General features: G+C 47.6%; 2 protein-coding genes across 5 annotated transcripts; both read left to right on the top strand.

Annotated features, from left to right (window-relative positions):
- Positions 1-139: 139 nt before the first annotated feature.
- Positions 140-10,094, top strand: LOC309524759 (uncharacterized protein). Of its 4 annotated transcripts, none has more exons than XM_082209758.1 (5): positions 140-434; positions 2,273-3,152; positions 4,385-4,511; positions 6,897-7,960; positions 10,017-10,094. In XM_082209758.1, the coding sequence occupies exons 2-4, from the start codon at positions 2,388-2,390 to the stop codon at positions 7,955-7,957; spliced, it is 1,953 nt and encodes a 650-aa protein (XP_082065884.1). In that variant the 5' UTR covers positions 140-434; positions 2,273-2,387; the 3' UTR covers positions 7,958-7,960; positions 10,017-10,094. The 4 variants fall into 4 exon arrangements, with proteins under 4 accessions (XP_082065884.1, XP_082065885.1, XP_082065886.1 ...); XM_082209759.1 differs by having other exon boundaries at positions 10,014-10,043; XM_082209760.1 differs by lacking the exon at positions 10,017-10,094 and having other exon boundaries at positions 6,900-9,463.
- A 5,433-nt stretch (positions 10,095-15,527) lies between these two features.
- On the top strand, positions 15,528-23,823 carry LOC309524803 (uncharacterized protein). The gene is made up of 4 exons (XM_082209864.1): positions 15,528-15,641; positions 19,416-20,201; positions 21,099-21,207; positions 22,736-23,823. Exons 2-4 carry the CDS (start codon positions 19,485-19,487, stop codon positions 23,722-23,724), a joined length of 1,815 nt encoding a protein of 604 aa, XP_082065990.1. The 5' UTR covers positions 15,528-15,641; positions 19,416-19,484; the 3' UTR covers positions 23,725-23,823.
- The last annotated feature ends 940 nt before the right edge of the window (positions 23,824-24,763 follow it).

The following is a 24,763-nucleotide window of genomic DNA, read 5'->3' as shown; positions in this document are numbered from 1 at the left end:
GGCTGATGGGAGTTGGAGTCCAGCAGCAAGAAAACAAAAATATACGGGGGGTGGGGGAAAGACATGCATTTCCAATCCAAGCCTTGAAAGACACGCGTTTCCAATCCCCCTTTCTTTTCCCAGGAATGTCCTCCATTTCCCCCAGCCCGCCTCGCGGGCCTTTATTTCTCCCAGGGTCCGGGGCGGAGATGATCCTGGGATCCACCCCAGTTTTGTGCAGGTTGCAACCTCCAAAGGGGCGACGCCGAAGAGGGTCGATCCTCAGAAAAGACTTCCCCGCAAACGGGTTGCGCCTGTGCGGAGTCACTTCCTGCTCCGCCTTCTCCCGGTGGAAGCCTGGTGGGAGAGGGGAGACCCAAAGTAGCTTTTTAATATATACTGTATATATTGCATCTCCGGAAAGCGGGAGGATCTCCTAGGATTTGAGGGATCAGGTGAGTTAGCTCGCTTGCAAGGGGCTGGGAGGTGGGGCTGCGTGCAGCGCAAAAGAGAGGAGGAGGGAAAGGGAAAGGAAGATGTGATTTACGAATTTCTAGATCTATATAAATAAAAAGAAGCCACAAAAGGGGGGGGGGAGCCAAATATATGTGTACTAGAAATGTATGGGATTTTTTTTGAAAGATATGCAGACAAACAAATTACAAAGATACAAATCCCGCACATTTCTAGTACACATATATTTGACTTCCCTCCCCCCGTTTTGTGGTCTCTTTTTAGTTTTGATTTTCATACTGCATTTTCCACATTACTCCATCTTTAAGTTATTCTTTAGTTTCTCTGAATAATACATCTAACTGCTTGTTTTACGCTAATCCTGCTAATGAGCTTATTTGCATAAATTGAGTTTTTTCAAATATTCCACAAATTCTCCCCGATTTTTAATTTAAAAAAATTATTCTCGGTTTCTTATTGCACCCGTTAACCTTGCCATTTTGGCATAATCCATTAATTTAATTAGCTACTTGGCTGGTACTGCAACTTTTTTTCCATTTCTGGGCAGTGATTTATGAATTCCTAAAGCACACTTTTCTCAAAACATTCCAAGGCGGCATGCAACATCTGGGAATCAAACCAGCAGAAAGCTTTAACTGGGAAAAATAATCAGTAAATACTGATTGATTGATTGATTGATTGATTGATGCAGGCAGGCACCTCGTGTGGTGGGCTTCAGAGCACAAATTGTGCTAGTGGGCATTTGTTTCATTTTTGTAAAAATAATAAATTTTGGGGCTGCCTTTCATTGCAAAGAAATAGCAAGTCACTTTATGGGGACGTGGAATGTAACAAAACATACCAATCAAAGCCATATCGAGTCCAAGGGGACTGAGGAGGAGTGGTTTGGTTTGGTTTTGAAGGGGTAATACATTTATGTGTTTTTCCTCCCCCCCCCCACGTATATGTATATGTATATATATTAAATTTTTCAGATTTTGAAATTTACAAACATTTGTCAAACAACCAAAATAAAAAGAGAATTTTATAGGTTCCCCTTGACTTCCCTCGTCCCCATTGTGGGTCCTTATGTTAACTTTTTTCCTCCTGCATCTTCTCTATTAATCCAAATCTATTAAATCTCCATTATAACCATAGTTTGACGTTAAACTACAAGTTCCATTCCAATCCTACTAATAATTTTAATTGTTTACAATGATTTTTAAAGTAAATCACAGTGGCACCCTGGGTTACAGATGCTTCAGGTTACATATGCTTCAGGTTACAGATTCCGCTAACCCAGAAACAGTACCTCGGGTTAAGAACTTTGCTTCAGGATGAGAACAGAAATCGCATGGCGGCGGCAGCAGGAGGCCCCATTAGCTAAAGTGGTACCTCAGGTTAAGAACAGTTTCAGGTTAAGAACGGACCTCCAGAACAAATTAAGTTCTTAACCTGAGGTACCACTGTATATATTTCCCCCATTCCTTATTAAAATTTTGCTCCTCCTGGTTTTTAATTCTTCCGGTCATTTTTGCTATTTCGGAATACTCCATCAGTTTAATCTGCCATTCTTCTCTGGTAGGGACTTCTTTCCACCTCTGGGCTAGTAACATACATTTATTTGTGTTTTTCAAGTCACTTGGAGACCTCCAGGCAACAAGCAAATAACAGATCTAAAGAAAAAGCAATAATCAGCATCAATTGGCAGTATTCTTTGCACCCTGGGAGAAGGAAACCCATGTTATCAGTTCCCAGTCGGCGCTACAAAATTTTGTTGCGGGTCCTGCTTATCCCCCCTGATTCAGAAATATTCTTTTGTTCTTTCTTTTTTCCTCAGGCAAAGGATCCTGACCTAGAATCCAGCTGTGAACTCTGGAGGGCCTGTTATTTCCGCATTTGATTTGGTGGGAGGCTCATTTCACACACCCCAATTCAGGCCACCAGGAACCAAAATGGCGGCAGATCGTGGCGATGCGTCCTATTTTGGCACAGAGACTATCAGAAAGTTGGGTGTGAAGACTGAGAAGCAGGACCCAGTGGATATCGAGCCAGGGAACGGCACAGGGAAAGAGCCTCGTGCCGCCCAGCCTGAGAGTGCCAAGGGATTCTGGGAAGGTGCCGCACTGGACCATGTCAAATGGGAGCCCGAGGGGGCAGCGCAAGGATGCTGGGAGACTCAGTGGCAGCGGTTTTTGAAGGCGGTACAGTCCCCGCACTTGGAACGAGGAAAGGTCCCCCAGCCGGGATCTGCACTGAGGGATATTTCTCAGGCCGATCTGCCTCCCTTGGAGGGAGTGTCAGAGAGAGGCCTGCAGCTGAGGAGGCAGGAAGGGGCTCAATTCCTGCCCAGTGGTGAAGCCCATAAGAGCTCGGGGGCCGAAGGCGAGGTCCTCTTTCCTAGGACGGTAAAGGAAGAGGACCTGGATGCGGAGAGTGTCCGCCAGCACTTCCGGCAGTTTTGCTACTGGGCGGCTGAGGGCCCCCGCGAGGTCTGCAGCCGCCTCCGGGACCTTTGCCGACAGTGGCTGCAGCCGGAGAGGCACACCAAGGAGCAGATCCTGGAGCTGCTGGTGTTGGAGCAATTCCTGACTGTCCTGCCCCCGGAAGTCCAGGTCTGGGTCAGGGAGGGGAGCCCCGAGTCCTGCGCGCAAGCAGTGGCCCTAGCTGAGGACTTCTTGCTGCAGCAATCCCGAGCGGAGGAGAGATGGGAAGAGGAGGTGAGCCAGGTGGTTTCAGCCAGGTCATTTTTTGGTTAATAAAAATAAATTAGTCTATATACAGTCGCAGCTTGGTTGAGTAATGCCTTGCGACTCGAACATTTTGGCTCCCGCATGCCGCAAACCCAGACGTGAGTGTTCCGGTTTGCAAACGTTCTTTGGAACCCAAATGTCCAGTGCAGCGTACGCAGCTTCCAATTGGCTGCAGGAGCTTCGCCTTGGTTTATGAATGTTTTGGAAGTCAAACGGACTTCCGGAACGGATTCCATTTGACTTCCGAGGTACAACTGTACAGTGGTACCTCGGGTTAAGAACTTAATTCGTTCTGGAGGTCTGTTCTTAACCTGAAACTGTTCTTAACCTGAAGCACCACTTTAGCTAATGGGGCCGCCGCGCCGCCACTGAACAATTTCTGTTCTCATCCTGAAGCAAAGTTCTTAACCCGAGGTACTGTTTCTGGGTTAACGGAGTCTGTAACCTGAAGCGTCGGTAACCCAAGGTAGCACTGTACTGCCCTATACCCACAGGTCTCAGGGTGTCTCACAGAATAAAATCAGAATATAAAACCACAAAATACATAATCAAACAAAAACAATAACCCCCCTTCCCCCATTTTAAAAGGGCATAGGATGTCAATCAAATCAACCAAAGGACTGGTTAAAAAGGAACATTTCTGCTTGGTGCTTACAAGGTATATAATGAAGGTGCCATGTGAACTTCCCAGGGGAGAGCATGCCACAGATGGGGAGCCACTGCAGAGAAGGCCCCGTTCTCGTGTTGTCACCCTCTGGACTTGAAAGAAAAACCTGGTTAATACAGATTTAGAGCAGCCATATGGCTTCTCCCGAAGACTCCTGGGAGCTTCAGTTTTCAAGGGCGCTGAGAGCTCTTAGGAGACTGCCTCCCTTTCCCCCTCCCATGGCCACAATTCCCAGAGTGGTTTATTAACAATCCCTTTTCCCTGGAACTCTGGGAATTATAGCTCTGGGAGGGGAGTAGGGTATCCCCAAAGAGCTCTCAGCAGCCTTAACAAACTCGACTTCCCAGGATTCTTTGGGAGAAGCCTTGACCGTTTAAAGTGGTATCATAGCACTTTAAAATGTATGCTGTGGATGAGCACTCTCTTCCAGGACAAAAACAGCAGACAGCTTCACTTTTGACTCTTAGGGACCTTTTTATGCCAACGGGCCTCAGCAACCGCTTAATTTCTATTTCTGCTTTTATTTTTCCAGGTCCCTGGGGTGTCTCAGGAGGTACCGGCCGAGTCTTCAGAGGCAGAGCGGGTGCCGTTGGACACCTGGAAGGCGGTGCTCAGCAGAGAGGTCAAGCAAGAGGCGGATGGAGAAACCACCTGTGCAGGTGAGGGTCCTTTGCACCTGATGACCAGCCACAGTTACCCCAGGGAGGTGGTTGAGAAATATGTCCCTCCCTCCCATAAGAACTGCATAAATTGCCTATTGGGGCAGTAACCTCTCCCCGCACCTAGCCAAACAGAGAGTGAGCGTGCTCTGTAACTCACCAGAGAGTGTCTGTTAGAAAAGAAACAATGGAACACTAGGAGCGGGGCAAGTCAAAGCGGCCGGCTGGAAGATATTTGGCTCAACAATTTTTCAGCGTGTACTAAATCTGTTTTCAAGGTCTGCCTTTAAATTGCTATATTTATTTCTATTATAGATTTTGTTTTCTGATACTTCTGTTGTACTCTGTTTCGAAAACATGTTTTGGGAATAAGTTTACTTACAATCTTATTGGAAATTTATTTACAATCTTAAATAAACAAACAAACACATTGTGATGTTTTGTTGTAGGTCCCATTTATTATTACTGTGGTACCTTGGTTTACAACCATAATCCGTTCTGGAGGTCCGTTTGTAAACCAAAACAGGTTGTAACCCAAGGCGTGCTTTCGCCAATGGGGCCTCCAAATTTTTTTTGTTCGGAATAAAAAATAAAATAAAATAATGAAAAGGGTTGTAATCCAAAACAAGTTTGCAAACCGGGACACACATTTCCAGGTTTGACATGTTTGTAATCCAAAACGTATGCAAACCAGACTGTTTGCAAACCCAGGTACCACTGTATTTTCATATTAATGATGGCGATGATATAAATTTTTAACTTACCTGTTGCTAATAGTAGTCATAATTCACATCAGAGTTGCATCAGAGTCGGGTTAGAACCATTGGAATGAATGAACCTGTTAGTCATGTCCATTAAATTTGGTGGCTTTACAACTTGGTTGGCCTTAGCTACAACCCCTTTCTAACTCGCCTTTTAGGAAACCTCCTAATTAGCATTTATCTAGAATTTTAGGGCAAAGGTTCTCAAACCATTCAGCCCCAGAAAACGCCTGACAGAGCTCAAGGCCCACCAGTCAAAAAGTAGCAGTTCAAGACTGAAGCCAGGAACAAAATGGGGATTGGGTCTGGCATAATCAGCTGGCGACAACCGACATTACTGATACCTAATCCCTCTTTGGCGCCTGTTACTTATATCGCCACAAGGATTCTCACTGTGGCAGGTAGTACCATGGCTCCACTTTCCTCAGGAAGCTGCCTTATACTGAGTCAGAACATTGCTTCATCTAGCTCAGCATTGCCTGATCTGACTGGCAGCAGCTCTCCAGGGTTTGGGCCGGGTGTTCATCAGTATGCAGATGACACCCAGCTCTACCTCTCTTTTAAATCAGAACCAGTGAAGGCGGTGAAGGTCCTGTGTGAGTGCCTGGAGGCGGTTGGAGGATGGATGGCGGCTAACGGATTGAGGTTGAGTCCTGACAAGACAGAAGTACTGTTCTTGGGGGACAGGGGGCGGGCAGGTGTGGAGGACTCCCTGGTCCTGAATGGGGTAACTGTGCCCCTGAAGGACCAGGTGCGTAGCCTGGGAGTCATTTTGGACTCACAGCTGTCCATGGAGGCGCAGGTTAATTCAGTGTCCAGGGCGGCTGTCTACCAACTCCACCTGGTACGCAGGCTAAGACCCTACCTGCCCGCAGACTGTCTTGCCAGAGTGGTGCATGCTCTGGTTATCTCCCGCTTGGATTACTGCAATGCACTCTACGTGGGGCTACCTTTGTAGGTGACTCAAAAACTGCAATTGATCCAGAATGCAGCAGCCAGACAGGTGACTGGGAGTGACCGCCAGGACCACATGGCACTGGTCCTGAGAGATCTGCATTGGCTCCCAGTACGTTTCTGAGCACAATTCAAAGTGCTGGTGCTGACCTTTAAAGCCCTAAACGGCCTCGGTCCTATATACCTGAAGGAGCGTCTCCACCCCCATCGTTCTGCCTGGACACTGAGGTCCAGCACTGAGAGCTTCATTGCGTGAAGTGAGGTTACAGGGAACCAGACAGAGGGCCTTCTCGGTAGTGGCACCCACCCTGTGGAACACCCTCCCTTCAGATGTGAAGGAAATAAGCAGCTATCTTATCTTTAAAAGACATCTGAAGGCAGCCCTGTTTAGGGAAGATTTTAATATTTAATGCTGTATTGTTTTTAACACTTGATTGGGAGCCGCCCAGAGCAGCTGGGGAAACTCAGCCAGATGGGCAGGGTATAAATAATAAATAATAATAATAATTATTAATATTATTCAGACAAGGAATCTTTCACAGCCTGGGACTTTCTGCATGCAAAGCACATGTTCTGCCCCTGATCTTCCTTCCTGATGTTGAGCTTGGCCTGCTGTTCCTTCATCCCTTAGCACAGAGAGACTGACATGTGGACGCTCTGCTTCTTCCAGCAGATGATCAGAAGAGGCCATTGGTGGTGGAGCAAAATTGGACAGGACGTCCCGGGGAAGACGATCCACGTGGGATGTTGGCAGAAAGGGATAAACGGAGCGTTGCCCAATGCCCGGTTCGGGAAGTAACTTCTGAAATCCAAGAGGGAAAGAAAGGGGGTGCAGTCAAGAATTCTTGGGGAGGTGAGAAAGGACCGGAGGGAAATGCCAAGGGGGCAAAGGCCGACCTTGAATGCGGGAAAGCCCTTGGACACGATTCCGAAAATGAAATAAGCCTTGGGCAAGAGAAGTTGTGCAAGTGCCCAATCTGTGGGCAAAGCCTTAGCAGGAGAACCGGGCTCCTTATACACCAGAGGATCCACACGGGTGAGAAACCCTACAGCTGCTCGGACTGCAGGAAAAGCTTCCGGCACAAGTCGGTCCTTATTCGACATCAGAGAATCCACACGGGCGAGAAGCCGCACAAGTGCCCTGACTGCGCCAAAAGCTTCCGGGACAGATCGGCTTTGGATGTGCACCGGAGAACCCACACGAGGGAAAAACCCTATCAGTGTTCAGACTGTGGGAAAAGCTTCAGCCACCGCTCCAACTTGATTACTCACGAGCGGATCCACACAGGAGAGAAGCCGTTCAAGTGCTTGGAGTGCGAGAAAAGCTTCAGCGACCGGTCGTCTCTGACGGCGCACAAACGGGCCCACACTGGAGAGAGGCCGTACAGGTGTGCTGAGTGCGGGAAGAGCTTCTCCCAGAGCTCCAGCCTCCTTTCACACCAGAGAATCCACACAGGGGAGAGGCCTCACGAGTGCCCGGATTGCGTGAAGTGCTTCCGCGACAAGTCGGCTTTCTTCGTTCACCGGAGGACCCACACGAGAGAGAAGCCGTATAACTGCTCTGGCTGCGGGAAGAGCTTCAGCCATCGCTCCAACCTGAACACGCACGAAAGGATACATACAGGGGAGAAACCTTACAAGTGCTTGGACTGTGGGAAAACCTTCGCCCAGAGACCAAGCCTTACTGCACATGAGAGAATCCATTCCAAAAAGACATTGCAGAGCCGCTGAAAGGTTGGGGACAAATTTCGTGTCCAGAGGAACACATAGCCGACATCATTAGGAGACGGCGCCTGTGTTTGTCAAGTGCCTTCTCCCGTGTTGTACCTCACCTGAACTTTTAAGATCCTCCTCAGAGGCCCTGCTCAGAGATTTCCTGCCAGGTGAAGGGATGAGAGTCCCCACTAGGGACAGGACCTTTTTAGAAGTGGCACCCTGGTACTTGAATAGCCTTCCCAGAGAGGTTTTATTTGCCTGGTGCTACCTATTGGGCCCTTTAAATAACTGGCTTTTTATTGTCTGGGCCTCTCAGTTATAAACTGAGTTTTAATCGGTGCTTCTTAATTGTGTTTCAGCTTTTTAATTAACTTGTTAGGAGTTTTTGTTGTTTGATATTGTATTTTTAATGTGCTTTTTCTCCTTCACCACAACATGCCCAGGGACCTCTTGTCATGGGGTGGCTATATAAATGCAGAAATTAACAAATGAAATGGTATATGGTTTCAGGAGATCTGAGGTTCAGTCCTCATTCACCCAGGAAGCCCTTTGCATGGTGCCTGGTCTCTCTCTCTCTCTCTCTCTCTCTCTCTCTCTCTCTCTCTCTCTCCCCCCCCCCTACTTCACAGGGTTGTTGTGAACATGAAATGGGGGAGGGGCCTTGCATGCTGTCTCTCAACCTGTTTGGAGGGAAAATGGGATAAAATGTTAGAAAGTAAATAAAGATCAATTTATTTATGCAAAGAAAAACTGCTTGAGTACTAATAGTGTCTGTTTGGAAGGCAGGTATTGCCCCTTGTTGACAAATTTTGTTCCAACAAAATTCCCTGCCCCAAATGCCTTCCCCAACTATGCTAAGAATTATGTGTTAGATATATACAGTCGTGCCTTGGAAGTTGAATGGAATCCATTCCAGAAGTCCGTTCGACTTCCAAAACATTCGACCTCCAAGGCGCGGCTTCCAATTGGCTGCAGGAGCACCCCTGCAGCCAATCAGGAGCCGCGGGAGCCACGCCAGATGTTCGGCTTCCGAAAATCATTCAAAAACTGGAACAATCACTTCCGGTTTTCTGTCGCTCGGGAGCTGAAACATTTGAGTTTACAGACATTCGGCTTCCAAGGTTCCACTGTATCTAGAATATTTTCATCTATTTTGCTTAATCCTTTTTTGGTTGTTCCCTTCATAATCAGTGAATCGTATTCTGTTGGTGCCCACAGAGGGGTCCATTCTTTGCAGTCAAAGTCAAGACTACAAGCCTAGTGTGTAAATATTGGGGAAATGGAGGTTGGGTCTGTCCCGTATCATTGATAATGTCAGACTATGTCTTAATTGAATTCCCTAATTAAATTACGATACGATAATCTTTATTGTCGTTGTCCCATACAGAACAACGAAATTGAAAAATCTACATAAGACATTCAAAGCCCAGCTATCCCAACCTGGTTAGCCCCCTAAAAACTCTGCTACCCCATTTTTAAATACAGTATACACCCATACAGACGCCTTACAATGCGTTTTAACCCCCCCCCAATTGCCCAATTCTTTGCATTTTCTTGTTGCAAAAAGCTTTTGTCAAAAGTGAAGAGACTTAATTTTTGCTTGTAGTTATTCCACACCTTAATCAATTTTTGGTACATGGATTAACTTTAGTAATATTTTTAGTAGGTCCCGAACAATACCATAAAGCAGGGGTTGCCACCGTGGTGCCCTAGACTCTGAGCTTTCATTTAATAATAATAAACAGTCTAGTTCAGTGGCACACCACCTGCTTTGTCCCAGGTTTAATCCACAGTATCTCGAGATTGGGCTGGAAATGTCCCCGAACCATAGCTGTCAACATTTCCCCTTTCTTGTGAGGAATCCTATTCAGAATAAGGGAATTTCCCTTTAAAAAAGGGAAACGTTGACAGCTATGCCCCCAACGCCATCCCTGGAGAGTAGCCGCCAGTCATTGCAGTTAACACTGAGCTATTTGGACCTGGGCCCTGACTCGATTTCTGTGCCCTGTAGCCCCCTTTTTCTCCCCTGGAGCAGGAGAGTGCTCACCTTTGGGATTTATTTTTCTCCAAGCAGGTGGCAAGAGGTGCTGGGAGGAAGAGACGGACTGTCCAGAAACGGCCAGGGATCTCCATCCGTACTGGGTCCTGCCGGGGAACGTTGAGCCAAACTTTTCCCAGCGTCCGGATCAGGGCGAAGCTTCAGCGGGCCAGTGAGGAGGCCTCTCAAATAAGGAAAGAGAGGCAGCCTCCATCGTTTGTTACCAGCACTTCTATGAGCCGTGCGGCGACAGACAGGTACAAGAGATGCTCGCCAAAGGCGGGAGAGAGAAGACATGCCTAGAGTGTGGGAAGGCCTTTCGGCGGAGGGCCGAATTGGTCGCCCACCAGAGGATTCACACCGGAGGGAAGCCGTACGAGTGCCTGGACTGCGGGCGAAACTTTAGCTACAAATACCGCCTCATCACCCACAAAACGATGCACACGGGAGAGAAGCCGTACAAGTGCCCCGACTGTGGGAAGAGCTTCAGCCGGCAGCCGCACCTCATGTCGCACGAGAGAGTCCACACGGGGGAGAAGCCCTACACGTGCGCCGAGTGCGGGAGGAGCTTCAGCGACAGGTCTAACCTGAACACGCACAAGAGGACCCACACCGGCGAAAAGCCGTACCGGTGCTCGCACTGCGGGAAAAGCTTCAGCCAGAGCTCCACGTGCATGAAGCACGAGAGGATCCACACGGGGGAGAAGCCCTACAAGTGCGGGGAGTGCGGGAAGAGCTTCTGCCAGCGGTCGCAGCTCACCAACCACGAGAGGACCCACATGGGAGAGAAGCCCTATGGATGCTCCGTCTGCGGGAGGGAGTTCAGCAAGAGGGTGGTCCAGTGTGGTGAGCAAGAGAGAGCCAGTGTGGTGTAGTGGTTAAGAGTGGTAGTCACGTAATCTGGGGAACCGGGTTCGCGTCTCCGCTCCTCCACATGCAGCTGCTGGGTGACCTTGGGCCAGTCACACTTCTCTGAAGTCTCTCAGCCCCACTCACCTCACAGAGTGTTTGTTGTGGGGGAGGAAGGGAAAGGAGAATGTTAGCCGCTTTGAGACTCCTGAAGGGGAGTGAAAGGCGGGATATCAAATCCAAACTCTTCTTCTTCTTCTTCATCACTCACCAGAGGAGGCACACGGGAGAGAGGCAGAAAGTGCATCGGGGCTCGCACTGCGAGAAGAGTTTTGCTCATGCTGCCGACTGTACGAGGCACGAAAGAAGCCACGCGAGGCAGGGACCGCAAACCATTGGGTTGGTCCCAGGGCTGTCGGTGGGCACTCCGTGTTTAAATAAATAAACAACACCGCTGTTTCCACCTTAAGCTGAGTTCTGCAACATGTGTTGTGAAAATTTTGCATGTCATTGCTCTTGCTTTGCATATTCCATTTTTTCCACTTAAGCACGCATAAAGGTAAAGGGACCCCTGACCATTAGGTCCAGTCGTGACCAACTCTGGGGTTGCGGCACTCATCTTGCTTTACTGCCCAAGGGAGCCGGCATACAGCTTCCGGGTCATGTGGCCAGCATGACTAAGCCGCTTCTGGCGAACCAGAGCAGCGCATGGAAACGCCGCTTACCTTCCCGCCGGAGCGGTACCTATTTATCTACTTGCACTTTGATGTGCTTTTGAACTGCTAGGTTGGCAGGAGCAGGGACCGAGCAACCGGAGCTCACCCCATTGCAGGAATTCGAACCGCCGGCCTTCTGATCGGCAAGTCCTAGGCTCTGTGGTTTAACCCACAGTGCCTCCCGCGTCCCTAAGCATGCATACACACACACAAATGTGTGCTGACCTGAAAAAATCCTGTCCAGCCTCTCCTCTACCTTTTGATGCTTCAACATGCATTGCCCCAACTTTTCATGCACATACTTGCACCCATAAGGACCAGAGACCTGAATTATTTCTTTAAAGAAAGCAAGTGGAGAGTCGCAGGAAGCAGAATTCTGCAGCCAGTGCTGAATTCTATTCCTGTTCTGTGCTGTGGCAGCACTCTGCCCCGGTTGTCCCATATTACAATAACTCTCCCTTCGTTTGGGATACATTTTCCGTTCATTTTAAAGAATACTTGTTCAACCCTCTTGCCCCTTATGTCAGTGAGAAATTGCAAGAGGAGGATCAAAATCAGCCAGAAAATTCCAGAGGGCTGGAACTTTGTGGGATGTTCCTCAGAGGGCTATAGGTTCAATCCCTCCAGACATGTCCCTTGCAGATTGGGTGAGAATCATGCTGGCTTGCCTTACAGCGTTGTTGTGAAGGATTACGACTAGATGACAGGTGTAAAGCACTTTAGAGCACTTGAAAGCGCTATACCAATATTAAGTAGTATTTATTATAAGAATGGATTGGTATTATTACAATGATAAGCTGCTGTTCCTCTGAGGAATTTAAGGTGACACACTGGTTCTCTCTCCCCCTGTTTTGTCCTCAAAATAATCCTGTAAGGAAAGTTAGGCTGACTGCCACAAGTTCACTCACTACCTGGCTGAGTTAGGGTTTGAATGCTGCACCACACAACCTTGGACTGAATGGGCATTTTTATAACCCAAAGAGCAGGCTGAGAGTGCAAAAAAATAGACTCATTTTGTTAAGGAGGACTTTGCTTCCTGTCTGCTTGGAAGCAAGTCTCAGTTCTGTGGGGCTTACTCCCACAGGCTGCAATACACTTACTTACCGTATTTTTCACACTATAGGACGCACCGGACCATAGGAGGGGGAGAACAGGGGAAATTTTTTTTTTCTTGTTCTCCCCCTCAAAAGCAAGGTGCGTTCAAGAGCAGGTCGGGGAACAGCACAAAGGCTGCACACAGCCTTGCCGCTGCCCCCTGAGCTTGTGGGGCTGGCGGTGGGGGGAAGTGCTGTTTTCCCCCACTGCCAACCTCAAAGATCCCTGAAGCCTTTGGAGCACAGCTGCACTCCAAAGGCTTGAGGCTTCGGGGACATCTTTTCAAGCCTCCTGTGGAGGCTTTGCACAGCCATCCCGAAGCTAGAACAGCAAGACGGAGGGCTGTACAGCGGAGGCTTTGCGCAACCATCCCGAAACTAGAACAGCTTTGGGCTGCAGGCTGCTATCCGCAAGCCTTGGGAGCCCGGTGGGAGTTCCCACCGGGCTCCACAGGCTTGCAGATAGCTTCCTGAAGCCTGGAGAGCGAGAGGGGTCGGTGCACACCGACCCCTCTTGCTCTCCAGGCTTCAGCGAAAGCCTGCATTCGCTCCATAGGATGCACACACATTTCCCCTTCATTTTTGGAGGGGGGAAAGTGTGTCCTATAGAGCGAAATATACGGTGCCTGGGAGCAAGCCCCACTGAATTTAATGAACTTGCTTCATAGTAGACACGTATGATAGGACTGAACTGCAATCCCCACCCCTACGTCTACCTAGAAAGTAAGATGCATTGTAGACAGTGGGACCTACTTCCGAGTAAACTTGCACCTGAAATAATCGGAGAATGCATCAAAATAAGAGACCAGACATTGGAATGCAGGGGGGAAAATTGTGCACCACTCAACCAATAGCATTCAGCAAGCACTTTCTGGGGTGGGGGCGGGACGGATCCTAGCTAAGGGGCAGAGTATCTGCGTTGCAGATTCAGTCTCTGGCTGAGAGAGAAATCCTCCAGTCTGAAAAGCTGCTGCAGTACTGAGCCAGCTGGACTCTTGTAGAAGGAAGCTTCCTATGTCCCTACATTATATTTTCTTTCAGAAGGCACTCAGGGCTTTGATCACTTTCAACAGAATAAAATGAATGGAGCTCCCAAACCGGAAGCCGATGGGGGTAGTTCGTGACTCAACCCTTTTCTATCTCTATGAGCCAATAGTGGCTTTCTATGTAATGTCTGCCCACCTCTGATTTGTGGGAGAGGCTGCACCGTAGAGATTTTCTTTCAAAAAGTGAAGAGTGGCGCAGCATGCGTTTCTAGTTTCGAAGATGGAGAGGAAACCTATAACCTGCAACTTCCATCATCCCTGACCATTGGCCATGCTGAGTGATGTGAGACAGGAGTCCCAACAACTTCTAGGTGGGCCACACTCTCCACCCCCCCCCCAAAAAATGCTGCCCAACCAATATTTTATCGTAGCTGTAATTTGGTAAAGCCCCCCCCCCCATTCCTAAAGACAACCCACAGCAGCATAGATGGGCCTCGTTTGCATGTAATAATAAGAGCCTTGCTGGATGAAAATAAAGGCCTCCTTAGTACCCAGTTTCCAACAGTGGTCAGCCTTTGGGAAGCTCGAAGGCAGAACCTGACCCTAGGAGTGCTCCACTTCTCCTGATCCTCAGCACCGGGTACCAATTCTGATCCATCATTAACAGTGGCTGTTGAAAGCCTTCTCCTCTATCACTTGGTCTAATCCCCTTTTCAGCGCATCTAAGACAGTGGCAGTGAGTTCCACTGGTTAACCCTGTGCCGCTTAATATTTCACACTACTTGCGTTCTTTAGGGTTTGAACAACAGCAGAGCAACTCTGCATTGAGAAGAAGCACAAAGCTTCTGTGTGCAGCCGAGAGCTGGATTTGGACCGGATCATAGCTGTCAACCTTCCCGTTTTTTTGCAGGAAATTCCCTTATTCCAGCGCCGCTTCCCGCTGCTATCCCGGATTGTTAGATATCCCGTAGACTGTCCCCGGGACAGGTGAGGCTGCTGATTCCTTATTTTCAAATCTGAAAGTTGACAGCTATGGACTGGATAGGAGGAAGGAAGGAGGGCAGTTTAAGAAGCCTTTGCTACAGCTCAAAGCGGAGACTTTTTTTGGCTGCAGATCCAAACCAGCCCCAGCCTGAGCTCCCGACCTAAAACCAAACTACATTTCAGGGTGGTTGTGTGCGGAAGTTTCATCCACTTGTGGCTGAAATGCAGGGGTCATTGCAGCACTGGACTCCATGGCAAGGCTTTTGTGTGGTCGCAACTCAGCTCCAGCCCCACCTTCAGCCTGGAAAAGGGATATGATAACAGTGCGCCTATATTGCAGGGTTGTTGTTGTTGCAATTAACTACCCATTGCAGGGGGTTGGACTAGATGACCGTTAGGGTCCCATCCATCTCTCCGGTTTTATAGTTCTGCGAGTCTGTCTCAGCCTGGCCCCCAACCTGCAACATTAACATTGGACTACACTGCAGGGTTGCTGTAGGCTAGAGCACCCCACCCAACAACCTGTAATAGTATAATAATAATAATTATTTATTTCTTATACCCCGCCCATCTGACGGGTAATAGACTAAATTTGCATTGGGATTATTTGCAAGGTCAGGCTTATTTAAAAACCCTATTAAAAACCCTCACAACCTTGAAATTTTATGCACCAAATAAGAGTGGAGTTACCGATCTTTTTCCCATTGTTACTTTTATGTTACCTGCTGGGAAACCGCGGTAAAATCCTGCATCTCCCCATAGGTATCTATAAACAGGGCGTTGGCACCGATATATATATATTTTATGGTTTCTCCAACGTGAACCCGGGAATTTGCTATTCGCACCATGAGATGGGTCGCTCTTCCCTTTTCTCCCTGTACTCTGTGGATTTTTTGGCGAGGGCATCTCTGTGTGATCATTTCCTCCTTATTCTACTGGGGGAAACCCAAGCGGAGTTTGAATTTCCCAGGCGCGGCCAAGGCGAAATCGAAGGAGGGGAAGGGGCGGAAGAAAGCCTTGCAAAAGGGTCAGGTGAGAGCATGAAAATGCACGGGAGCTTCTCTTTCCAAACCTGTTCTCTTTCCGCGCCCCCAACGGAATTCCTTGAGGGCTAGTGCATTGCTCAGTGCAGCCTCCCATCCAAACACAAGATTCCTAATCTTAGTATACCTACTAGGAAGGGATGATTTGGTCAATGGGCCTCACCTTTTACGCTTCCTTCCTCCCCAGCTTTTGCTGGTTCTGAATGTATGCGGGTGACCTGCTGCAAAGACGGCAGAGCTTTTTTGCACCTTTAATAATGTGTGTGCAAAAGCAGGCACGTCTGCTAACACACAGTGGCGTAGCGTGGGGGGTGCAGGGGGGGCTGGCCGCACCGGGCGCAGCATCTGGGGGTTATGGTTAGGGGGCGCAAATCCACCGGTTAGGGGGCGCAAATCCACGGGTTAGGGGGCGCAAATCCACGGGTTAGGGGGCGCAAATTACTTGCCTTGCCCCGGGTGCTGACAACCCACGCTACGCCACTGCTAGCACAGCATGTATGCCAAGCTGAAAGAACCTCTTTTGCACAATTAATTAAAGGTACCTGCACAATTAATTAAAGGTACCAGACCACACCTGGAGTACTGTGTCCAGTTCTGGGCACCACAATTCAAGAAGGACACTGACAAACTGGAACGTGTCCAGAGGAGGGCAACCAAAATGGTCAAAGGCCTGGAAACGATGCCTTATGAGGAACGGCTAAGGGAGCTGGGCATGTTTAGCCTGGAGAAGAGGAGGTTAAGGGGTGAGATGATAGCCATGTTCAAATATATAAAAGGATGTCACATAGAGGAGGGAGAAAGGTTGTTTTCTGCTGCTGCTCCAGAGAAGCGGACACGGAGCAATGGATCCAAACTACAAGAAAGAAGATTCCACCTAAACATTAGGAAGAACTTCCTGACAGTAAGAGCTGTTCGACAGTGGAATTTGCTGCCAAGGAGTGTGGTGGAGTCTCCTTTTTTGGAGGTCTTTAAGCAGAGGCTTGACAACCATATGTCAGGAGTGCTCTGATGGTGTTTCCTGCTTGGCAGGGGGTTGGACTCGATGGCCCTTGTGGTCTCTTCCAACTCTATGATTCTATGATTCTATGATTCTACCATTTGCATCCAGCCCAAACCCCTCCATTGAAATATACTTAAATGTGGAACACTGTGACTTATATAGTATACAATGGTGATAAGTGACTACAAATATTGTGTTTTGTTTTAAGCTGGCTTGCATTGTTAAGTGTATTTTGTTTGCATATTGTTGTCTGCTAATATTAAACGAAAAGGCGAGGTTTAAGGGAGGGCAGCTGCCACCTTTGTTGCATAAGCTTTCAATGTTCCTCTTTTCCCTTGCCCTTCTGCACCTGAGAGGTGTGTTTCTGGGATTCACCCTCTTCTTGTAATTGTACATTGTTTTAACAAAAGTTTAATCCTATTTTTGTAACCCACACCGGGAGCGTGCTGTGGATAGGTGAGAAATCCTATAAATGATTAAGATAGTTCCAATACATCATCATCATCATCATCATCATTTATTTCAATAAATGATGATGATAATAAATTATAGCTATAATAAGCCTAAAAAAAGATAAGGAAGATTTTGATAATACAGTAAATAAAATGAGGAAGAGTTTGATAATAAGTAAAAATAATAAAAGTACAAATAAATAATGATGGTAATAAATTATAACAATAATTCCAGTAGAGATAATGAATAGTAATAATAACAATAACAACAACAACAACAACAACAATAATAAATTATAGCTATAATAAGCCCAAAAAATGATGAGGAAGATTTTGATAATAAATAAAAATAATAAAAGTACAATTAAATAATGATGGTAATAAATTATGACAATAATTCCAGTAGAGGATAATGAATATCAATAATAATAAATAAATAAATAAATAATTTTATTTATACCCCGCCCTCCCCAGCCGAAGCCGGGCTCAGAGCGGCTAACAACAATAAAAGTAATACAGCATTCTAAAATCAATTCAAAATCAAATTAATGGCAACCATTGGGCCAGAGTTCTGTGAGGATTACCAAAGGAGGGGGTCAGACGCTGCCTTGGCCAAAGGCCTGGTGGAACAACTCTGTCTTGCAGGCCCTGTGGAAAGATGTCAAGTCTCTTGTGACAGAGTATTAATAATAATTATTAATTACTCTCGTGACAGAGCATTAATAATAATAATAATAATACAATAAATAAGGATAATAATAAATTATAGCTATAATAAGCCCAATAAATGAGGAGGATTTTTATAATAAATAAAAATAATAAAAGTACAAATAATTAATAATAAATTATTATTATCTTATAACAATAATAATTTCAGTAGAGGATAATGAATAGCAGTAGTAGTAATCATCATCATCATCAACTCTGGTGATGACAACCAGCTTGGGTGGCTTTAAATGAGAATTGGACAAATTCGGGGAAGAGAAATCTATCTGTGCTACTATCCGTAAAGGCTGGAGGCAGAAATGCTTTTTTGTGCTCTTGTCCTGCTTGAAGGTTTCCCATTCATAGCTGTCAACTTTTCCCTTTTCTTGTGCGGAATCCTATTCGGAATAAGGGAATTTCCCTTTAAAAAGGGAAACATTAACAGCTATGTTCCCCTTGACCTGATCTAGCAGGCAGACTCTTACTATGAGGAGCTATGAAGCACAGGCAGATCTAATTTATTAGGCTTCTGATTCCACCCTCCAAAAGCCTTTGTGCACGACAGGAGAAGGAACTTCGTCTCTCGCTGCCGCACCACAACTCCCATCAGCCCCAGAAAACGTTGGCCGGTGGCCAGTGATGAAGGGAATTGTATGTAGTTCAGGAGCGTCTGGAGAACCAAAGTTGCTCCACATCTGATTCTTTGCGGCTAAGAGGACCAAAAATCTTTCTCTGGGCACCCCTTTCTTTCCAGTGAAGTGTTGTAAACAAAACATCTGCCCTTCTTCCCTTATGGGGGACACAAGAGCCCATGTAGAGTCCTTAAGTGGGTTCCCTATTGCTAGGAGAAAATAACAGAGGCCAACCAGAGAATATTGAGAAGCAAAGCAGCTAGTAAGCCTGATCTTTATTGATCTGTTGCAACAGGGTGCTCCCCTCACATACAGGAGGATGGAGGAGGACCCCGAACAAAGGTGTGCCTGCCTTTATATAGACATTTTAAATTCCCCGCCCTGGAGCTCCAGACCACCTCTCCATACATCATACATACATCACAGAAAAGGCGGTCTACAGCAGAAATGCGTTGTTTAGCTCCTGTCTGCCAGGTTACCTGTTAATGGTCACCTGACTGGATTACCTGGGGAGCCTGGCCAGTCTTTTGTAATGATGAATACTTAGCCAGGTCACAGGTTCACCCTATTCAAACACAGACAGACATACCCTTAAGACAGGTACAGATAGGTAGCCGTGTTGGTCTGCCATAGTCAAAATAAAAAAAAATCCTTCCAGTAGCACCTTAAAGACCAACTAAGTTAGTTCTTGGTATGAGCTTTCGTGTGCATGCACACTTCTTCAGATACACAGGATTAAGACAGGATTTGTGAAGGAAAAGACGATGGGGAGGCTTTTCCATTTTCCTTTGACCTTGCAGAGAAAACATTTGGTCAGTTTGGGAATCAAACATGGTTTCAGGTCGGTCTTCCTGTGCTGATCTATGTACGTGCTTGTTTGGTACATTTCTGAACATTTATTATATATCTAAGACTTTTAAATTCTTATCACAGAAGCACCTAGGTTCTTTCTTTCCCCCCCCTGCCTTTTGCAGCAAAAGCTTTTTTGTGGGACTGGCTAGCCGCAGCTCGAGCTTCGCCCGCCATTGGCTTGAAAAAGGAAAATGTCCGCCGAGCCAGGAGATACGTTGACCTTGAGCCTACCGCCTGGTACTATGCTAAAGCAAAGGATGAAAGTGGAGGAGCCAGACCCAGCCGAAGTGGGGAAAGGCTCTCGTGCCATGCAGGATGGGAGTATGAGGGAATTCTGGGAGAGAAACGTGTCGGGCCACGTCAAGCAGGAGCCACAGAAGGGACCGCAGCAGCCATGGGAGGCCCAGCTGCAGGAGTTCCTCAGAGCGATGGAGTCTTCCCACTCTGACGGGAGAGACCGGCACCAGCGGACGTTGGCGTTGCGGGACGAGGCCCAAGCTGGCCTGTCTCCAGGTGGCGCCAGGCCACGCCAAGTCCCTTTCCCGCCACATCCCAGGAGAGAAGCCAACGACCTGCTGGCCAAAGAGGAAAGAGAGAGTGGGAAAGTGAAGGAAGAGGAGATTGGTCCTGACGCACAGCGGCAACACTTCCGGCAGTTCGCCTACCAGGAGGGGCCTCGAGAGACTTGCACCCGGCTCCGGGAGCTTTGCCACCAGTGGCTGAAGCCCGAGAGGCACAGCAAGGAGCAGATCCTGGAGCTGGTGATCTTGGAGCAGTTCCTGGCCGTCCTGCCCTCGGAGATGCAGAGCTGGGTCAAGGAATGTCGCCCGGAGACCTGTGCCCAAGTTGTTGCCCTGGCAGAGGAGTTCCTACTGAGGCAGCAGGAGGACGAGAGACTCGGAGGGAAGGTGAGAGGTTTTAGCGTAATAAACGGCCCATGCTGAGTCAGACCCAGCTCAGTATTGTCTACACGGATTGGCAGGGGCTCTGCAGGGTTTTTAGGCAGAGGACATTCCCATCTGCTGCATGCAACACAGATGCTCTGAGCTACAGCCCTAATATGGTTCATTCCAGTGGCTTTGTACCGAACCATAAGGCCGCATCTGCTCTGTGTACCATATTTTTCGCTCTATAAGACGCACCGGACCATAAGACACACCTAGTTTTTAGAGGAGGAAAACAAGAAACAGGAAAGCAACGCAAAGGCTCTTGAGTGAAGAGGCAGGAGCGCTCCGGCTGCGCTCAAGAAGCCTTGCGTGGCTATCCCTAAAGCCATGAGAGCACACATTCTACTCATGTAAAAACACGCTGATTCCCAGACCATCCGTGGGCCAGATTTAGAAGGCAATTGGGCCAGATCTGGCCCCCGGGCCTTAGTTTGTCTACCCATGAATTACAGTAAAGAATTACTGTAATCAATAAAAATAACAGCAAGTCACAATGCATAAAATTTCACAAAACATACAAAACTATGTAAAAGAATCAAATTGAGAAACAAGGATTCCCGTTGGGTAGAGGGCAGGGGTGATTGTCAACAGAAACATGGCACCCGCCTTTTGTTTGGAGGAAAAGCGAGCTGCGGGTCCACCAATCTGGAATGCAGATGTGATCAGAGGGCCTGCGGACACTTTTTCTCTGAAATAAAAGTAGGGCTGCTAAGCAGGCTAGTTTTCAACACAATGTGTAGCTTGGCCCTGCAATAAGAGGATGGCCAGGCATTTTTAGATCTTAACACGACATTCTGAGTGCTGGTATTATTTATTTAAGTGAGACCCTCACTGTTTCTGTCTTATGTGCTGTTCAAGGAGGCGGTATGGGCCTTTCCTGAGGCAGAACGGGCTCCACCAGATACCTGGCCCAGGCCTCACTTCAGGAAGATCAAGCAAGAGGCCAACAGAGATGCCACCTTGCTTGGTAAGGTTTTTGTTTTTATTTTGTTGTCTTCTTTTTTTAAAAAAAATGGTGCTCTGAAGTCGCAAAAGGGAATGTTGAAGCTGCAGCGGCTCGCTGGGAGAATGGGTGGCGAACCCAGATACAGTCGTATCCTGGTTCTCGAATTTAATCCATTCCAGGAGTCCGTTTGACTCCCAAAACAGTTCAAAAACCAAGGCACAGCTTCCAACTGGCTGCAGGAGCTTCCTGCAGCCAAACGGAAGCTGCGGAAGTCACGTCGGATGTTCAGCTTCCCAAAAGGATTCGCAAACCAGAACACTCACTTCCGGGTTTGTGAGCGTTTGGGAGTCGATTTGTTCGACAACTAAAGCATTCGACTACCAAGGTACCACTGTATTCTGATTAGGCCCTCTCAAAGGTCCAGAGATGCCCGGCCTCCTTCCAGCTTTTGAGGCCGCTAGCCATAAAAATAAAAACTGAATGTTTCACACATGTGATCCAGCACCAGCTACAAGTAGTTGTCTATATCATCAGCTAATCTGAGAGGACATGTTCATCCTGGTCTAATTTTGTGCCATCAGGGCCCATATATTTTTATTAGTATTTATGAACATTTTTGACTCCTTAAAATAACAAAATCTATATCAGCTAAAATTTTCTGGGAAAACTAAATGGCATCTCTTACTTGCTTCAATGTGCAGCTCTGAGGTGAGAGTTTGTGTCAAAGGACAAGTTGCAAAACCTATTAAAGACCCCCAAATTTAGGTACTGCTTTGAAATCCTGTTTCAAATACCGTTTTGTGCACTGAGCTGACGAACTTTGTCTGTGCTAGCTATGTTGTCGGTTAAGTTTCATATTTACAAGTATAAAATCTTCATTACACACACAAAAAACCCATCCGGTGAAGGTGAGTTCAACATCTCCTGAGACATTAGTAGGATTTGCATATGGCATTAGGGGGGAGGAGAGGAGCAACCCTGAAAAGCTGATCTTCATTCCTGTGGCTTTTCCCAAATCTCCCCCCCCACCAGTTTTTAAAAATACATATAACGAACAAACCCCACATACCCCCAACCCTGTCAAAAACAGTTCATGCAATATAAATAATAAACATTAAGTTTTTCAATCGTTTAGAAATAATTACATCAGTCTTCTGCTCTCCATCTTAACAGATTGTCCCAAAGTGAGTCATGGGCAGCTGGTGGTGAGAAGATAACTTTGTCTTTTCCAGAATAATAATAATAATAATTTATTACTTATACCCTGCCCATCTGGCCGGGCCTCCCCAGCCACTCTGGGCAGCTTCCAACATAATATCAAAAACACAATAAAACATCAAACATTAAAAACTTCCCTTAACAGGGCTGCCTTCAGATGTCTTCTAAAAGTCAGATAGTTGTTTATTTCCTTGACGTCTGGTGGGAGGGTGTTCCACAGGGCGGGCGTCACTACCGCACCATTCACTTCCTTCCTGTCTTGAGCCTGATTTTTGCCCACTTTCTCTTTTAGCAGAGGATAATAACACCTGGATTATTTCCCCCATTCTAGCATGTTCTGCGGGGACACGTCGGAAGGAGAGGAATCACCCAGGCAACACTGAGGAACTGGAGCCGTTTGTAGCGTTGTCAAGGGAAGACGAGCAAAACATCGCCAGTCCAGCAGAGGACTCTGAGAGCCTGCAAGGAAACAAACCAGAAGCACAAGGCGGGAAATTCATTAATTCTCAGGGTGGGTACGAGGACCTGGACGACAGCATCGCGCCACAGCCAGCCGCCCTGAAAGGTGAGCAGGAAAACGCAGGGGTTCAGTTGGGGCAAGTTCTCAGGCTGAGGTCTGATCTCATAGTGCACGAGAGGACACTGACGGGTGAGTCCCAGTACAAATGTTCAGTTTGCTGGAAAACCTTTTGCCGCAGGAACGTCCTCATCACTCATCAGAGAATCCACACCGGGGAGAAGCCGTACAAATGCTTGGACTGCGGGAAAAGCTTCAGCCAGCGGTCGCACTTGATCTTGCACGAGAGGACTCACACTGGCGAGAAGCCCTACAAGTGCTTGGACTGCGGGAAGAGCTTCAGCCAGAGGCCCCACCTGGTCAAGCACGAGAGGATCCACACCGGCGAGAAGCCCTACAAGTGCCCCTACTGCGGGAAGAGCTTCAGCGACCGCTCCACCCTGACGACCCACAAGAGGACCCACACGGGGGAGAAGCCATACTCGTGCGCCGACTGCGGGAAGAGCTTCAGCGACCGGTCGTCCCTCATCGCGCACAACCGGACTCACACGGGCGAAAAGCCCTACAAATGCTCCGAGTGCGGGAAGAGCTTCAGTCACCAGTCAACCCTCATTCGACACGAGAGGATCCATAACGGGGACAAGACTCTGAAGTGTTTGGAAGCCGGGGAAAACGCAGTCTCCGTCTTGGGGGCAGATAAGAGACCCCGCTGGGGGGACAAGCCCCCAGTGCCGTGGACCAATTCTGTGAGTTGGGGGGAGCCTCTGTCTCTGAGCCTCAGCAATGCCCCTTCTGAAAAATGAAAATATAATCTCCATCAGAGGGTTGTTTGGAATAAAATAAAATTAAAATTAAAAAAGGTAAATAAAATAAAGATGATGAAGCATTTTGGAAAATGAAAAGGGTGCTTGTAGTCTTTTTTTTTTTTTTTGCAGATTTCACCCTGCTAGTTTGCTAGCAGTTATTTGGACACTTAAAGGTAAAAGGTAAAGGGACCCCTGACCATTAGGTCCAGTCGTGGCCAACTCTGGGGTTGCGGCGCTTATCTCACTTTATTGGCCGAGGGAGCCGGCATACAGCTTCCGGGTCATGTGGCCAGCATGACTAAGCCGCTTCTGGTGAACCAGAGCAGCGCCCGGAAACACCGTTCCGAGCAACAGGAGCTCACCCCATCGCGGGGATTCGAACCACTGACCTTCTGATTGGCAAGTCCTAGGCTCTGTGGTTTAACCCACAGCACCACCCGCATCCCATTTGGACACTTACTTTATGGTAAACTTTATGGTGACAATAGTTTTTCAAATAGATTGTAAAATAAAGATGGTCTTCCTCAGGACTTTTGCAGTTGTCTTGTAATTTTTATAGCAGAGATGGGAAACCTGCTGTGGCCCTGCAAATGTTTGGACAGATTCGCACCAAATGCACATGATTTCCTGCAAAGAATCCTGGTTACTGCCTTTTTTAAGGGGGCTGGGAATTGTAGCTCTGAGGGGAAAACTACAGTCCTGAGAATTATTTGGCACTGGTGCTCATTAGGACTGGTAGGGCTAATGGCAGGGAGACCAACAGTAGGTGGTGCCAGAGAGCCAGTGACAGGCAGACCCAACTACAGTTCTAGTTGTCACAGAATCATAGAGTTGGAAGTGACCCCAAGGGTCAACTAAATAGAGATTTTGTCCCAATCCTCTTCCCTGCAGATCTGCATACTGATGGCTTGTCTAGTCTAGCATCCTTTGGACAACCAGAAGCCTCAATGGGAAGCCGCCGCCCCGCCCCCACCAGCAGGACCTTGTATTCAAAGGCATATACAACCTCTGACAGCGGAAGAAGAACCTAGCTGTC

This window comes from Podarcis vaucheri (genome assembly GCF_965113315.1).
Source record: "Podarcis vaucheri genome assembly, chromosome: 2".
Taxonomy (NCBI): domain Eukaryota; kingdom Metazoa; phylum Chordata; class Lepidosauria; order Squamata; family Lacertidae; genus Podarcis; species Podarcis vaucheri.
Note: the sequence above shows the minus strand (reverse complement) of the source record. Positions and strands in the feature narration are given on the sequence as shown.

Excerpts from the sequence above, each read along its gene's own strand:
- LOC309524759 (XM_082209758.1), top strand. The coding sequence starts at position 2,388 with ATGGCGGCAGATCGTGGCGATGCGTCCTATTTTGGCACAGAGACTATC. Across the intron at positions 3,153-4,384 it reads AGGAGAGATGGGAAGAGGAG|GTCCCTGGGGTGTCTCAGGA; the intron begins GTGAGCCAGGTG and ends TTATTTTTCCAG. Across the intron at positions 4,512-6,896 it reads TGGAGAAACCACCTGTGCAG|CAGATGATCAGAAGAGGCCA; the intron begins GTGAGGGTCCTT and ends TGCTTCTTCCAG.
- LOC309524803 (XM_082209864.1), top strand. The coding sequence starts at position 19,485 with ATGTCCGCCGAGCCAGGAGATACGTTGACCTTGAGCCTACCGCCTGGT. Across the intron at positions 20,202-21,098 it reads ACGAGAGACTCGGAGGGAAG|GAGGCGGTATGGGCCTTTCC; the intron begins GTGAGAGGTTTT and ends GTGCTGTTCAAG. Across the intron at positions 21,208-22,735 it reads CAGAGATGCCACCTTGCTTG|CATGTTCTGCGGGGACACGT; the intron begins GTAAGGTTTTTG and ends CCCCCATTCTAG.